Below are 13692 nucleotides of genomic sequence, written 5' to 3' on the forward strand. Positions count from 1 at the left end.
TGTCAGCGTTTGCCACAACTTAATGGGAAGGATCCAGGCTTTTCTGCCACTTCCCATCAAGAACAAAAGTGACCATAACCTTATTTTTCCATGACACAAAACACTGACGTAATAAAAGGAACTTCCTTCCATACTTTTAAAGACTTTTTTTCCCCCTAAGTATCAAGAAATGCATTTCAGTTACCAGTGAAAAGAGCTCCATCTCATTAGCTGGGTTCTTGAGATCCTCAAGGTTGTAGTCAATACCAAAGTGAGCCATCAGAAGCTGGAGCTGGGGTCTCAGCTCCTCGGTTTCAGTGCTGTGCTGTGGCAAGGACACTGGATGCACTTTGTGGCAGGATTCTGCAAAAAGCCATAATCAGACCAGCTGGAGAAAACTGACATTTTAAGCAACATGACTGCAAAGAGTACTGTCACTGCCCTTTGCTTTGCATCCACCAATGATCTAATTTCCTTTTTCCAAACTGAAGCAGATATATGCCAGAGAAAGAAGGAGGGAGGGAAAAGCCCACACTCATACGGATTTTTATTTTTGTTTTGCTTTTAGGAAAGGGCCTTCTACCATAACCTGAAAGTCTAACAGCTGTTGCAGGTCAGGTCACCTCCATGGTCCTTGGAGGAGTGCCTATCTTCTAGCATGGAAAGGATGCCAACTAACAAATCCTACTGCCTGAACAAAGAGTCATAGCTCAGGGGCGTACAGCATTCTTCTCACACACAGACACCTCCCAAATCTTCACATGCCACAAGAACTTCAAGTATGTTACTATTTTAGGGTTATCACTCCTCCAGTATCTGATACTGGCATGATGCTGTTATCAAAAACTTCTGAAACAAGGGTGTACTAGGGATGGCTGAGTGGCCCGGTATCCGTGTTGAAGAGTCTTGTCTGCAGCATAGCACCCATTTTTAGAAAAACTGAAATGTTTTCTCCTCCTTTACCTTGTCTCAGGTTTGCTCAAGGCTTTGGTATTCCTTCACCTTTTATCAGACAAAACTACTGTGTTCCTGTATATTTTGTCATCTTTTCATCTCTTTGAGAAGTAAGTTTAACTCTGTCTTTTATGTAGAATCTTACAGTTTGCCCTGTGACACCACCTTCCTCTACAGAAAGATTACCACTATTTCAACTGCCTGGTTTCTGTCTCAGGCCAAGCCATAACAAACTGCAGCTCTGTATCTGCTACTTCTTTTCCAAAGAATTTTGAAAGTCTGAAAAAATGCCAACTCATTCTCCTTTACCCAATACTGATGGGTACTGCTGATACACACAATGATTCTAATAGGTAAGTTACTGTTTGCTAAAGTTCAGCAAAACTCTTGGGGTTTAGTGGAACTACACGTAATCTAATTTATTATCTCATTGTTTCAGCAATAAAGGGCCATCTGCTCTTCTGTTCCATGCTTTACTTCGTCTTTGTTTTTAATGTCTTGTTTAATCATTGTGTTGTTTCATCTGTGAAACTCAGATCTAGCGAGGAGATGAATGAAGCTTATGATGGTAATATGATACTGTGCCTCCAATATTAGATAACTAAATACTGAAGATCAAAATGAGCTAGATCACTTCTGAGTTGCTTTTTAAATACCAGTAAGCATCTGTTTCTCAGCAAAATGAATGGCTCACATGAACCCTGTAACATATTGGAGGTCTTGTGCCCTTCTCCATGCATTATTAGCCCACCATATGTGGGATCATGGCTTATCCCTCCCTCTCCTATCCCACTCGTGAGATAAATGTGGCCTGTCTGAGGGGCTTCATCAGGGAAGAAGGGTTTAACTCTCCTCTCCCTGTGCCTTAACGCTGGTAGTGCTGCTCTCCAGGTGCAGTGCTGCCATGCCATGCCTGGGACCCCTCTGGGACTACGGAGAGAAAGAGTGCTGCACCAGCAAGGCCAGTTAGACCAGTCTGAGATTAGGTAGACAGCTAACTAAGAGCTAAAGGCCCTGTATCTTTCCCAGGTAAATGTGTACTCTCCTTAGCACTGTTCTTCATCTCTTCCCTTACTAAACTGTTTTCCACCAAGTGTCACTCACAGGGCAGTGTCATTCCAGGCCAGAGTTGTGGCCCGCTCCCCCTCGCAGGCCCACACCTTGTGGTAGAAGTTTTCAGTGGAGAAAGGGAAGGGGGAGGACAAGTCCCAGCCCCCTTTTGTTCCTCCATCCCAGGCAGTCCACTTTCCGACTGCAGGCATAAACCCTGCCTCACCCCCAGGAGAGAGGCAGGGGCTGTGCTTTTCCAGAGACAGTCCCGTGGGCTCCTACAGTGCAACACCATTCCCACTCTGTAAAAGCACAGGTTAAATTATAGGGTTTAAACACTCTGCAACAGGAATGCTGTCGGGCTAAGTACCATTCACGTGGGTAATTCCACATAAGCAACATCACTCCCTTCCTTCAAAAGGAAAGAGAACTTGAAAATAACCACAAGGAGATTTTTCTAGAGATAGTTCAGTATGGGTCTGAGAACAATAGCTCTCTTTTCTTAGTTTCTCCAGAAACTGGCCACCCACTGAAATATTTTAAATAATATCTTTGCAGAAAGTTGGAAGGCTGAGTTTCAGGGTTTGGCATAATCAGGACAACATCCTGGATTCTCCACTGAGCTGATCCCACAAGTATTCTTCTGAACTGCCTGTTTCTGCAGCCCAGTGCACTGCGAGGCCACAGCAGCAACCGCCACAGATTTAGGGCTCCACACTTTGGAATTTGGACACCAGATTTCCAGGATTCTTGCTGAATTTAAAAGCCATGCTCCAAATTTCTCAAGCATATAAACCAAGGACAACATTCAGTATTTCCCACATTTGCACTGTTGACCTTTCTTAAAGAACATACATAAACAAACGCATTATCCGTAGGACTTTTAAAGGAAAGCTGATCATTTCTCACCATTTCTTAAAACTCTTGAAGAGGAAAACATTAATATTCAAAATACCTGAATTCGTGTCAAAAGCACTTAATTTGTCCCAGTTGCCTGGGATCATATCAGGACATTTCTCATCAACCACATTCAGTCTATGAGAAGCAGGTAAATGCTGGAGAATCTGGATTTAAAAACATATTTGTTGTTATTCTAAGTCAGTTAGAAGGCATACAACTATTAAATGGCAAATTTAGTAATAAAACACAAAAGTGAAAAAAACAATTATCCATTCTGTATTATTATAGAAGTTCATTCACTGTCAATGACTTGCAGCACTAATAAAATCATTAAAGAAACTAGATAAAATAAGGATGTATTCAGATTTGTCTTCAAAAAGCAACACTTAAACAAATACTCCTCAAATCTACTAACTATTCATCAAGATGACTCAACCGTTTCATAACATTCTGCTCTATCAAAACAGCATCACAGTAACAATATGGAAAAAAGCCTCTCAAGCTTTCTCCTTCTCATTCTAGATCTCCTTAAAGCCAAGAAGCCCAAAGCTGTTTACCCTGCAGTCAGAAAACTCATTATTCCACTTACAACAATGACAAAGCTGAATTTAGGTGTTTTCTTTCCAGCAAAATCAATATGCTAGAAGAACTGAAAGTCATATGTATGGAGTTTGGCTCAGTACCTTCAAACCTCTAGATTTTTTACATTGAATTTTTATCTTCCTGAGTTTACTTTTTTACCCAAGATAAGAACGTTGTGTAATTATGTTTTCACTGCTCAAAATGTTTGTCTTACCTGGAGAAAACGGTGAATGCCCTTCAGAGAGTGTAAGTGGCACACTAACCACTGCGTGTAAATCATCAGATCTTCCTGTGTCACCACATTCACTGGATTTTTCTTTCCTGTCAGGAAATTCTCCCTTGCAGCTGAAAGCCTTGCAGCCCTCTGAACTGCATCATTGTATTCCTCCATGATGTAACTAACTCGCTGCTATTTAGGAATATAGAAGAGACACTATCATTTTTGCACTTGTGCATCTTCTCTTATTAGCTAGAAGACCATTGCATTCCGTAAGAAGTCTCAGTTTGAGAGTAATCTCTAAGGCTTATTTCCTTCCTAAATGCTTCAGAATGGTATTTCCAATGAGGAAAAGTGAATTTCAGTCTAAACAGTATATCTCTCTAAGCAGCGAATACTGACTATAAGCAGACAGCTCAGAGTATATTAAGTCATGAAAATGTGAATGCAAACAGATTGATAATAATGTTGAAGAACATGTAGGGATCCTTTCACATGTTTTCTCCATTTAAATAGGCCAGACTCTTCAAGTAGCACCAGAAAAGGTGAGACTTCACATACAAGTGCCCTACTCACTCAATATGTTCCTTTAAAAGACTGGGAAAAATTGCAATTTTTTTAAAAGCCCATCTTGCTGAGGTTGTGAGAGAGCTTCCCATTAGGGAATGGCTCATCTAGATGCTCATCTATGCTGGTCAGAGGCAGCCTGGAACTGGCCAAAAACTAGAAATGCACTTTGGCCATTTTCTACTCAGCATTTTCCTTTTTATCAATAATGGCAGAATGAGTTACTTAAGTAGTGTTAACAGCACAGGATCTGGATAAGCATGCACATAGTTTGCCACTTTCCCTGCCTGCACCAGAGAATCAGTTTTCTCTCTTTCCTGGCCTCAGCTCATACATTTCCCAAATAGCAAGTTGCAGTTCTGTTTCTTGTCATTAAGCTCATGTGGGAAAGTGGTGGATCTCTTTACTGTCTTCATTACCAAGCTCTACCACCACGATCCCCAGCAGTCACAACCTCCAGAAAATTCCAACCACCCAAAGAGCAAAAGATTTACTGAGAATACTAGCACGACAGTGCTCAGCAGAAAATAGAGTTGTTGACAACAGAGATGATTTAATAGAAGATTCCATCAACAAGCATGAATTATAACTATAAAGAAGAATAGTTACATAGTGGCAAGGCAGTTATTTAAGCTATTCTGCTTGACATTTATTTGTGTCTGAAGAGGAAAAAACATTTTCACCTGTAAGAGAACTCAGTTTATTTGCAGCAAAAACTGCTTCTCCTGGAAAATTGAAAATATTGAACTGAGAAAAATAACTGCTATTAAAGTAAATAACAATAAAAGCAGAGATAAAAAGTAAAAACCCTCAATCTTCCTAAACTGGACTTGAGATGTTGCTTGGCTACAAGTGCTTATATTTTTCAATAAACCATAACAACTGTAGTTAAATGGGGTTAATTACATACATAATATCCTTGTTTTCCACCTGCTAGTACATAATACGGATGTGATACTCCAGGCAAGTATTGCATTGCTTGAAACCTTATGACTGGATTATATTAGAGGTCTTTTTCAACCTAAATGGTTCTATGATTCTATTAAGCCATATAAACAGATGCTACCATAACAGATACCAAAATCTAAATATTAAGAAGTTTTATAAATTACCCTTAACATTAATATATATATATATATATTTTGATGTAAAAACAAAGCCATTGCTAACACTTGCTAGCAATGAAAAACATTGTTTTTCATGAACATCTAAATGTGCTAGAACCTACTTTTTGGACCCTACCTGATAGAGAGGATAAAGCTGCTCAATAACACTGCTGTGCGTACAAAATCTCTTCCATCTAAGCATGTGTAAATATTTACTCTGGACTAGCTGAGTGATTCTGTCTGTAAAAAACTTGAATAAAATCAAAAACAACCAACACATCACACATTAGTAAACAATAGTAGTTTAACATGATAGGAAACTTAAGCAGTATATAGATCATCATGAGCATCAGGCAACAACACCAAAATAATAGTTAATCAGTCAAAGACCCCTGTGCTATTATTATTACTATTAATAATATAAACATTCTGTACATTAATATAATGTTGGGTACTTAAGTTGTCTCAGTGGAAAAAACAACAACAAAACAACAACACTATTATTCTGGGAATGAAAAAAAAAACACTCAGTACAAGGAAAATGGCAAAATTCCATCCACTGGGCCTAAAAATTTGAGCTCCATTTTAAAAGTGAGAATAAAAATATCCCGCAATGCAGACATAATAGAACAGAGCAAAAGCAGCAGGGAAATACATGAACATTGTTCCAGCCCATCTGATCTGGCTGAGATTCCCATTCTTCAAAGAAACAGAATAGAATTCTTTCACATCAGACAAGGAAATGTTTTAAACTGCAAGCACTAATACATTCATGCCTGTTTTCAGGAAGGAGTTGCATACCATTCTTATTTTAAAATCACAGTGCAACCTGCTGGGCTAGAAGAAACCTCCTGGAGCTTTGCAGCAAGCAGAAATCCTACCTGGTGCAGCAGCAGAGGCAAGCTTGCTGCTGTGTACTCCCTTCTCCAGCAGCTCTCTAACTCCCTCTGCATGACATCAGCCTGAATAACAAGGGGTTTTGCCTCGGTCACCTGCAAACAGAGCGTATTTTGAATATATTTCCTGAGTGGTGAATATAGAAAAATACTTAGGCTTTGAATTTAGTTGGGAGCTGTGACAAAGAAATATTACAGGCCCAGACTGTTTCTCATTCCACAAAACATATCACTTTTTCTGAATTTAATTTTCGCTTTTGACTTGGTAAAGAGCAAAGTGACCTATTTTAAGCTAGTGTATGATTTAGCTACCTACCTGGAAGACTTTTTTCAGTATTATCTCCCTTTCTTTTCTGAAATAAGTTACATCCTTTGGAACTTGAACAGAGCTGCAGAGAAAAAGAAAAAGTTCAGTAGAATGTTACATACAAGCCTGTAGAAAGCAAACATTGTTAAGGCCCAGCACAACTCAAACGGTGAGGTCAACAGTAAGCGGGTTTAATGGTATAAGAACCTATACTAAAGCAGCACGATTTATTTAATTAGCAGACATTTTTGGCACACTAATTTCTTCCACCTCCATTTTCTTTACTCAAAGTCTTTAAAAAGTCCATCTGGATGCTTGTCAATTCTATGGGCACATACGACAGCCCAAAATTATGCAGCAGAGTTCCTTGACAAGCATCCTTCATAATTTAACCAGCTTCCTTCCTAAAATGCCTGCATCACAAGAGGCTGAGAAAAGTTCTGGAAGAAAACCATTTAATTTTCATGTATCAACAGACTTGCAGCAAGCATATGTAGCAAATTTTTTATTTAACTGAATAAAAATGAACGCGTGTAAATTTAAAACATAGGTGAAACCTGGACCATTAGAAAACTGCTTCTGAATCTTGGCCAAAAGTAATATATGGGAAATGCCACTGGAACACTTCAGAACCCGAGTGAGGTTGGATTGGGGGGGGATTTTGTGATCATCTAGCACTCCATCTGCTCTAAGGCAGGAGAAGTAAATTTGTTGCTTTCAAATATTTGTCTACCTTGTTCTTAAAGGCCTCCAATCATGAATGGTCAGCAACATCCTCGACTAGACATCAGTGTTAATTAAACACTGTATTTGGAAAGTTTGAATTTTAGCCCATGTTTTTCTGTCCTATTCATAAATGAAAACAGAAATGTATTCCCCTTGTCTTAACAACAACTCCCATGTGTCTGAAGATTTATAATTCAGAGTGGAGTGGAGGCAGTAGTCCATCTGCTTTCCTTTCTGTCTCGAGTGTCGTAGTCAAGATTGCTTGATGTCTGTTTTCCTTCAAATATTCTCCAGGTGGCCTACAGCTTTCCTGAAGCCAAACCTGGGTGCACTGTCACAGTTTATATCTCATTATGCCTGAGGAAAGTAAGAGCAGCTGTCTTACTTGTGACCATTTTGTTTAGACATCCCAGCATTATGTTTAAAGCTACTTCCTCTTCACCACAAGAAAGAAATACTTAACATGCTAGGCAGATTTAAAGTTTTGTTTGCAATACGTGACATGAAATGGGATTTAGTTTATGCTCTCACATTCTCTTCATTTCAACTGTAATGGTGGGGTAGACACAATGAAAAACCTTCTTGGTTCCCATGTATGCATTGAAGTCACTAAATTGCATATTTAGACACATATCTATATTATTAGAAAAAAAAGAATAAAATAAAAGAAAAAAAAGAGAGAGAGATATACAATGCTTTGTTATAATCTCACTCTCTCCTACATGCCTCAGGAAGTTATCATTACCTGTATGCTCTGCTTGGTGTTCCCTGGAGTACCCCGTTGTCTTCTATTTGTGCCTTCAACTCTGCCAGCTGTGCTGCTAGCTCTCTTTCCAGCTGCTGGACCTTCTCAGTAGAAGAGATCTTGTATACTTCATCCATTTTGTGTATTTCCATTCGGCAGACCAAAAGACAAAGCAGTCGAGAAGAGGAAGCTCCTTTCTCAAGAACAAATCACCTGTGAAATCTGGACCTGGAGAAATGTCTATGTAAGTAGCATAAATTCCCACTCCTATATATTGTTTATATAAAAATATATATATGGATATATAAACAGTATATAACACATAGCATCTTCATTAAAGAACTGTCTATTCAGCATTTCCTTTAACCATCTTTAACAAGAATTTTATTTTAATAGCTGGAGCAGAACTGGGTGGAATGGATTCTTCCCATTTTGAATATTAGCCTGAGGAAAACAGGAAATAATTTTGGGCCAAGATTTTTCAAGCCCCCACCCTAATCCCCCTAACAAATGGTATCTCCTCCTTCCTTCACCCGGTTTATTAAGGACACTCCAGAAACTTTAGATAATCAAAAATGAAATTTGATATGTCGAATAAAATATTTTACAAGAAAAGAATTGAAACTTTTTTTGCTTTAATTATTTTCCAAAACAAAAACCACTGTCATTCAAAATCTATTTTTTTTTTTTTTTTTTTTGCTATTTCTCTCACCTGAAACTATTACTTGAGGTTGACCAGAATATAAGGAGTAAAAAAAACTTGCAAGAAATGCCACTTTTTGACAGATGTGCTGCCTGCAAATAATCCCCTTTTACTAAGGTCACTCTGTTCTCATGGGAAACACTTTTTTTTTTTTTTTGAGAATTTCTGAAGTAGCTTTGCTCCCTTCCCCGCATCTGGAATTATAGTTATTTACTACCTTGTCAGTTAGATATGTATCAATTAGAAAGCAAAAAAATAGGAGCTGTCTTTTTAAGGAAAAGAAGCAAGTCATTGAAGAAAGATTTGGGTTTTCTTTCTTCGGGGCAAAGGGGAGGAAGAGGCAAGTTCATTTGAAATCAACCACGAAGCAACAATCTGTAGCATCTGTTTCTCAGTGGTCTGCAGAATCTGTTCGGCAGCTGTGGGCATATGGTTTCTCCCTTTTTCTTACACAAACAAACAATATAGAGGCTGAATACAGAAGTGTAGGATATACATTATTGCAGATCTTCTTGGTCAACTGTATCCTAAGGTCTTGGGCAAATTCTTGTCTCTTGTATTGAGACTGGCCTGGTAATAAGAGCTGCAAACTAAGCAACCAAGGAATTGGAGAATTCAGATCTCTGAACTTCACATTCAAGAGAAGATGGTTGTGCTTAAAATAAAAGCAGGGTAAAGAATTTGAAAGAAAGGATGGTGCAGCCAACAAAAAAGTTATCAAGGCAGAGAATGAAAACAGGAAAAGAAACTAGTGCTGGGAAGCCCAGAACTAAAGCAAAAAACACCAGCTAAACTAAACACTGGTAAGGAAAATAAAAAGCAGACAATCCTTCGGCTATATAAATAAGAATGAAGCAAGAGGAAAAAAAAGATGCCACTATGCAGGCAGTGGATTTCAGGTAAAAATCATTCAGATATGGCTGCAAACTAATGGAAATTACTTAGCTCAGGCTATGATATAGAAGATGGAACTAAAGTTGAGTTAGCTGAGGGGGGTGAAGCAGCAGGAATATAAATTACCACTTCTCCAGATAAAGCAAAATTTTTGGCAAAATAGTAAATCTGCCCATAAATAAATTCAACTTGCAGAAAGAACTTGTCTTAAGCATCAGCAAAATACACTTTTATAGTATGAGAACTGGGTACAAATAGTCTGCCTGGTTTCAGGTGCAACTCTATAGGCTTGTGAAAAAATTATAGAGTGAGATAGTATATGGTAGGGAAGGAAAGGGCTCCAAAAGCCACAAAGACCTGGTAGTATTCTGCCTCTTCCTCAACCACAGAGCACTGAGACCCTGATGTCCTAGTTTCAGGTCATTGAGACCGCTCTTCATGGGAGAGTTACACTGAGGGTGTTTTTGAGAAGGGGACCCACACTTAGGCCAGTGCATGTGAGACTGGCATGAAGACAGGAGGACAAATGGTTGCAAGCTGCGTCATGCATAGGACTCACAACTCATCAGCAGCCCTATACTTAAGCAGCACTTCTGTCACCATGAATTTTGAAGAGTTAATCCAAGATTCCCAGAAATCAGTGGAAAAAGCTCCATGTTCAGTCAGAATTTATCTGACCAAAATCTCTGTGTAACACAAATATCTTTATTTAAACTCATCACCCTAGGCTCCCTTTGTAGTCTGTAGTGAGAACCAGGTGTCTGGGATGAAATCCATCTGACCTATTTTAGCCGTTACCTCAGTGTGTGATACATCACACTTCCAGAAACTCTTACTTCCTCTGCCAACTTCAGAAAGACCAAGGGAACCACAAGGGGAGCCCGTGGAGCTTCACATGAGCACCAGCCCCATGACCCAAGGACTTCCAGAAGCTTCCATAGGCCCCAGCAGCAGACACTGGAGAGGCAGCCTTGCCCACTTCAGTACAGGCGTGTTGAGCAAAACAGCAAATTCTTCATCAGAAATAAGAGCATATGTTTTATTATCCCCACTTCCTTGTTTTTCTGCTATAAAAATCACCATGTGTTTGTATGGTATTCTTATTCTGGGAACGTCTTTCGGTCCACATAAACATCTGCACTCGGTTACATTAGCCGCTATCCAAATCCCAGTGAGATCCTGCTCTGATATTTTGCTAGGAGTGTTTTTGCCAGCTTCTATTCCCAGAACACACTGGATTTATAGCTATGTCCAATCTCTAGCTTTGCTGGTTAGAAGACTGTAACACACATTTTCAAACTGAATGCCTTTTGTACTGGGACAAAGTCTTTCCAACAGGCTTAAGTAACAAGCCATTAATTTGTGCTAGCATATTTCATTAGCAGCAGGAAAGTGAATTATTATTGGATCCAATCTGCTGTTCTGTATTTTTAATTATACTGTTTGACCTACATCTTTTGTCCAATTTCCGTAAAGTCTAGCCATAAAATATGACCCTAGATTAAAATACTAACAAAACCTGTTGTCGATGATCATTCTTGCTGTGGCAATTTTGCATAACTCAGCATAAAAGAGCCAGGATTTTGAGTAAATAAACCAATTAGTCTTTTTTTGGGATCACTGCATGTTTTTGTCTGCTGCCCTTTATAGCTAGATTCAAAACATTTATAAAAAAGGAATATACAGTTTCACTCAAGACAAACAAGAACATACAAGATATAAATCAAAACAAGAATCTGTAAAAGAGTAGAGCAAGCATTTACTAAGCCAAAACATACTGTTCTTATAAAAAAGACTTCTCTAACCACAGCGCTTTCTCCAAATATATGTTTATGGAGTCCAAGGCCAGCACTTTTAGGGCATTCAGATCCCGCTGGAATCTGGGTGCCTGATCCCCTTGGGACCTGGACCTTGCCAGCACTTGAGCACAAAGTTCACCTCATCACTGCTGTTCTGTATCATCACTCATTGCTGTGTATCTCTCTGAAGGCTTACCTTATGTGGTTGCCAATTGCTCCAAACTGTGAACGTGCTAATAAATAAATACACAAGCTGATTCCCAACCCCTCCCTGCCCAGCTGCTGACAGGACTTGTTTTAGCAGTTTTCCCTTTCCCTCCAGCCCCTCGCCCCACAGAATGGCAAACAGGGCAGCTTAATTCTGGGCTCTGGGACCAGCTATCTCCTGTCAGCAGGCAAGCAGGCACATTTTGAAGCCCTGCTATTCAAGGCTTTCATCACTGAAGCACTGCCCCATCCGATACCTGTCTGACTGCCTGCCGCCAAGCTGCTGCCCTCCGCCACAGGGACAGCGCGGGCCCTCCTTCCCCAGCTCCAGCACCAAAATGGCACCTTCTCCCCCGGTTTCCACAGACAACACAAACACCGGGTCAGGACGCAGAGGGAGCAGGTGACTGATGTGCAGACACCCTGCCCGGGCAGGCCCAGCTATCCCTATAGCAACCCCAAGCTACCGGGGCTGTGACTGCCTCAGGCCCCACCTGCAAGGCCCCGGGGCCTTCTGGCTCTCACTCCTGCCCATTTTTATGCGTTTGTGGCAAAATGCTGCCAGTTTTTCTCCCTCAATCCAATGTCTGAATATTTTCATGTCAGGCTGGACCTCTGCATGAAATACAGTGCTTTGGGCTCCTTAAGGCATGACGAGCCCTTCTCAGTTGCTCTCCCACTTGCACATACAGAGCTTGAGAGGATATTTAACTACCTCTAGGAATGCCAAAGGCTTATCTCGTGGCAGCAGGATACATACAGTCTGAAAATGTTAATAGCAGAAATACTCATTTTTCTTTTGTCTCCACTATCAGCAATTCCAGCATCCAGAAACATGTAAGCCTACCTCAGAAATGCTATCTATACCAGGAAAACACCATGTTTAGAAATGTGTTCAAGTGCTTTTAAGCATACGATGTGCTTTTCTAAGCCAGAGATAATCCATAACAAAGAAGGAAATGTAGAATGGAGGAAATTCATCCCCAGGCATCTGCTGAAAAACCTGGTTTCCCACAGTCCTAATAAAGATGTTTATGACATATAAACTTCACTACCCACCTCAAACCTGCTCCAAAAAGCTCTCACACACAACTTCTGTCAAAGATTGTAACAGTTTATTCTAAATTTAATTTAATTGTCTGAAAAATGTCACAACCCTTTCTCTTGTCAGGTGCCAGAGCAAAACAGCAATTTGAAGACCCAACTTTCCATTGTGACTACAAATCATTACTAGCCTTTCCTCAAAGCCCTAACAAGAGAACATGCTTCCAGTTTTTTTCTTACCTGTAGAGGGGCTTGGAAAGACCACTTCTTTCTTTTCATACCTGAGATATGCAGTAGAACATTTATGAAAAATTAAAACACTTTTTTCTTCCCCTACCCCTGTCCTTCCTCATTCTTGCATCAACCTGGGTGCTAAAAGAAATTTTACAGAGCCATAACCACAGTCTTGGAATGGCAAGCAAACCAATATTCTCCCCCCAGATCTCACTCCTCGTCACTTCCTTCCCTACATATACTTCTAAGTCCTTCTGTTTCCTTCTCCATGTTGACATTCACTATCACTAGTCCTGACCCTGCAGATGCAGTATCTGCCGGGGACAAACACATCAATTTACTGACTGTTTTTGTGAAAACTTCTACTCATAGGCACAAGGAAAGTCATTTAAAATTGCTTACTCTGAAGAAGAGTTTTAAGTCAGCTACTTCAAACTTGTCAAAACAACGGGATGCTTAATGGGAAGTTACCATGAAACAGCTGGTTTTTACTAGGTCTGAAGGGTTACACATGCAAAGCTGCATAGCTATTTGCTTCCAGTCCCTAGCATTCCCTAACACTAAGATTGTCAATAAAGCTTACATAGTAAGTGTAAATACATAAACAAGAGACGATTCCTCTTTTTCTGCCTCGGTTGCAATGATCTGAAGATTCAGATCATGAATCTTCAGATTCTTCAGTTAGTGGAAAAAAGGAAAAACACTGGCTTTCGGAAAACGGAAAAACACTGGCTTTCTTGGAACAGAAGCACTAGCCGTAGTCATTCTGGAAAAGCAAACTT

The 13692-nt window shown here is 39.9% G+C and overlaps 1 protein-coding gene across 4 annotated transcripts in view; it reads right to left on the reverse strand.

Moving 5' to 3' along the window:
* LOC106032597 (uncharacterized) overlaps positions 1-13604 on the reverse strand; it is an 89807-nt gene extending 76203 nt beyond the window's left edge. For 3 of the 4 annotated variants that reach the window (XR_010829773.1, XM_066993165.1, XM_048081093.2), the window contains exons 1-8: positions 11890-13604; positions 8030-8257; positions 6568-6640; positions 6237-6347; positions 5492-5605; positions 3680-3874; positions 2939-3047; positions 185-342 (exon numbers count right to left, since the gene is read on the reverse strand). Coding sequence is in view for 3 of the 4 variants with exons in the window: in XM_066993165.1 (XP_066849266.1) it covers positions 185-342; positions 2939-3047; positions 3680-3874; positions 5492-5605; positions 6237-6347; positions 6568-6640; positions 8030-8181 (912 nt within the window). In the remaining variant the exon portion in view is untranslated. The remainder of the gene's footprint in view (positions 1-184; positions 343-2938; positions 3048-3679; positions 3875-5491; positions 5606-6236; positions 6348-6567; positions 6641-8029; positions 8258-11889) is intronic. The other variant, XM_066993163.1, reaches the window with a different exon arrangement.
* Positions 13605-13692: the final 88 nt, after the last annotated feature.

This window comes from Anser cygnoides, chromosome 3 (genome assembly GCF_040182565.1).
Source record: "Anser cygnoides isolate HZ-2024a breed goose chromosome 3, Taihu_goose_T2T_genome, whole genome shotgun sequence".
In the NCBI taxonomy this organism is placed as follows: domain Eukaryota; kingdom Metazoa; phylum Chordata; class Aves; order Anseriformes; family Anatidae; genus Anser; species Anser cygnoides.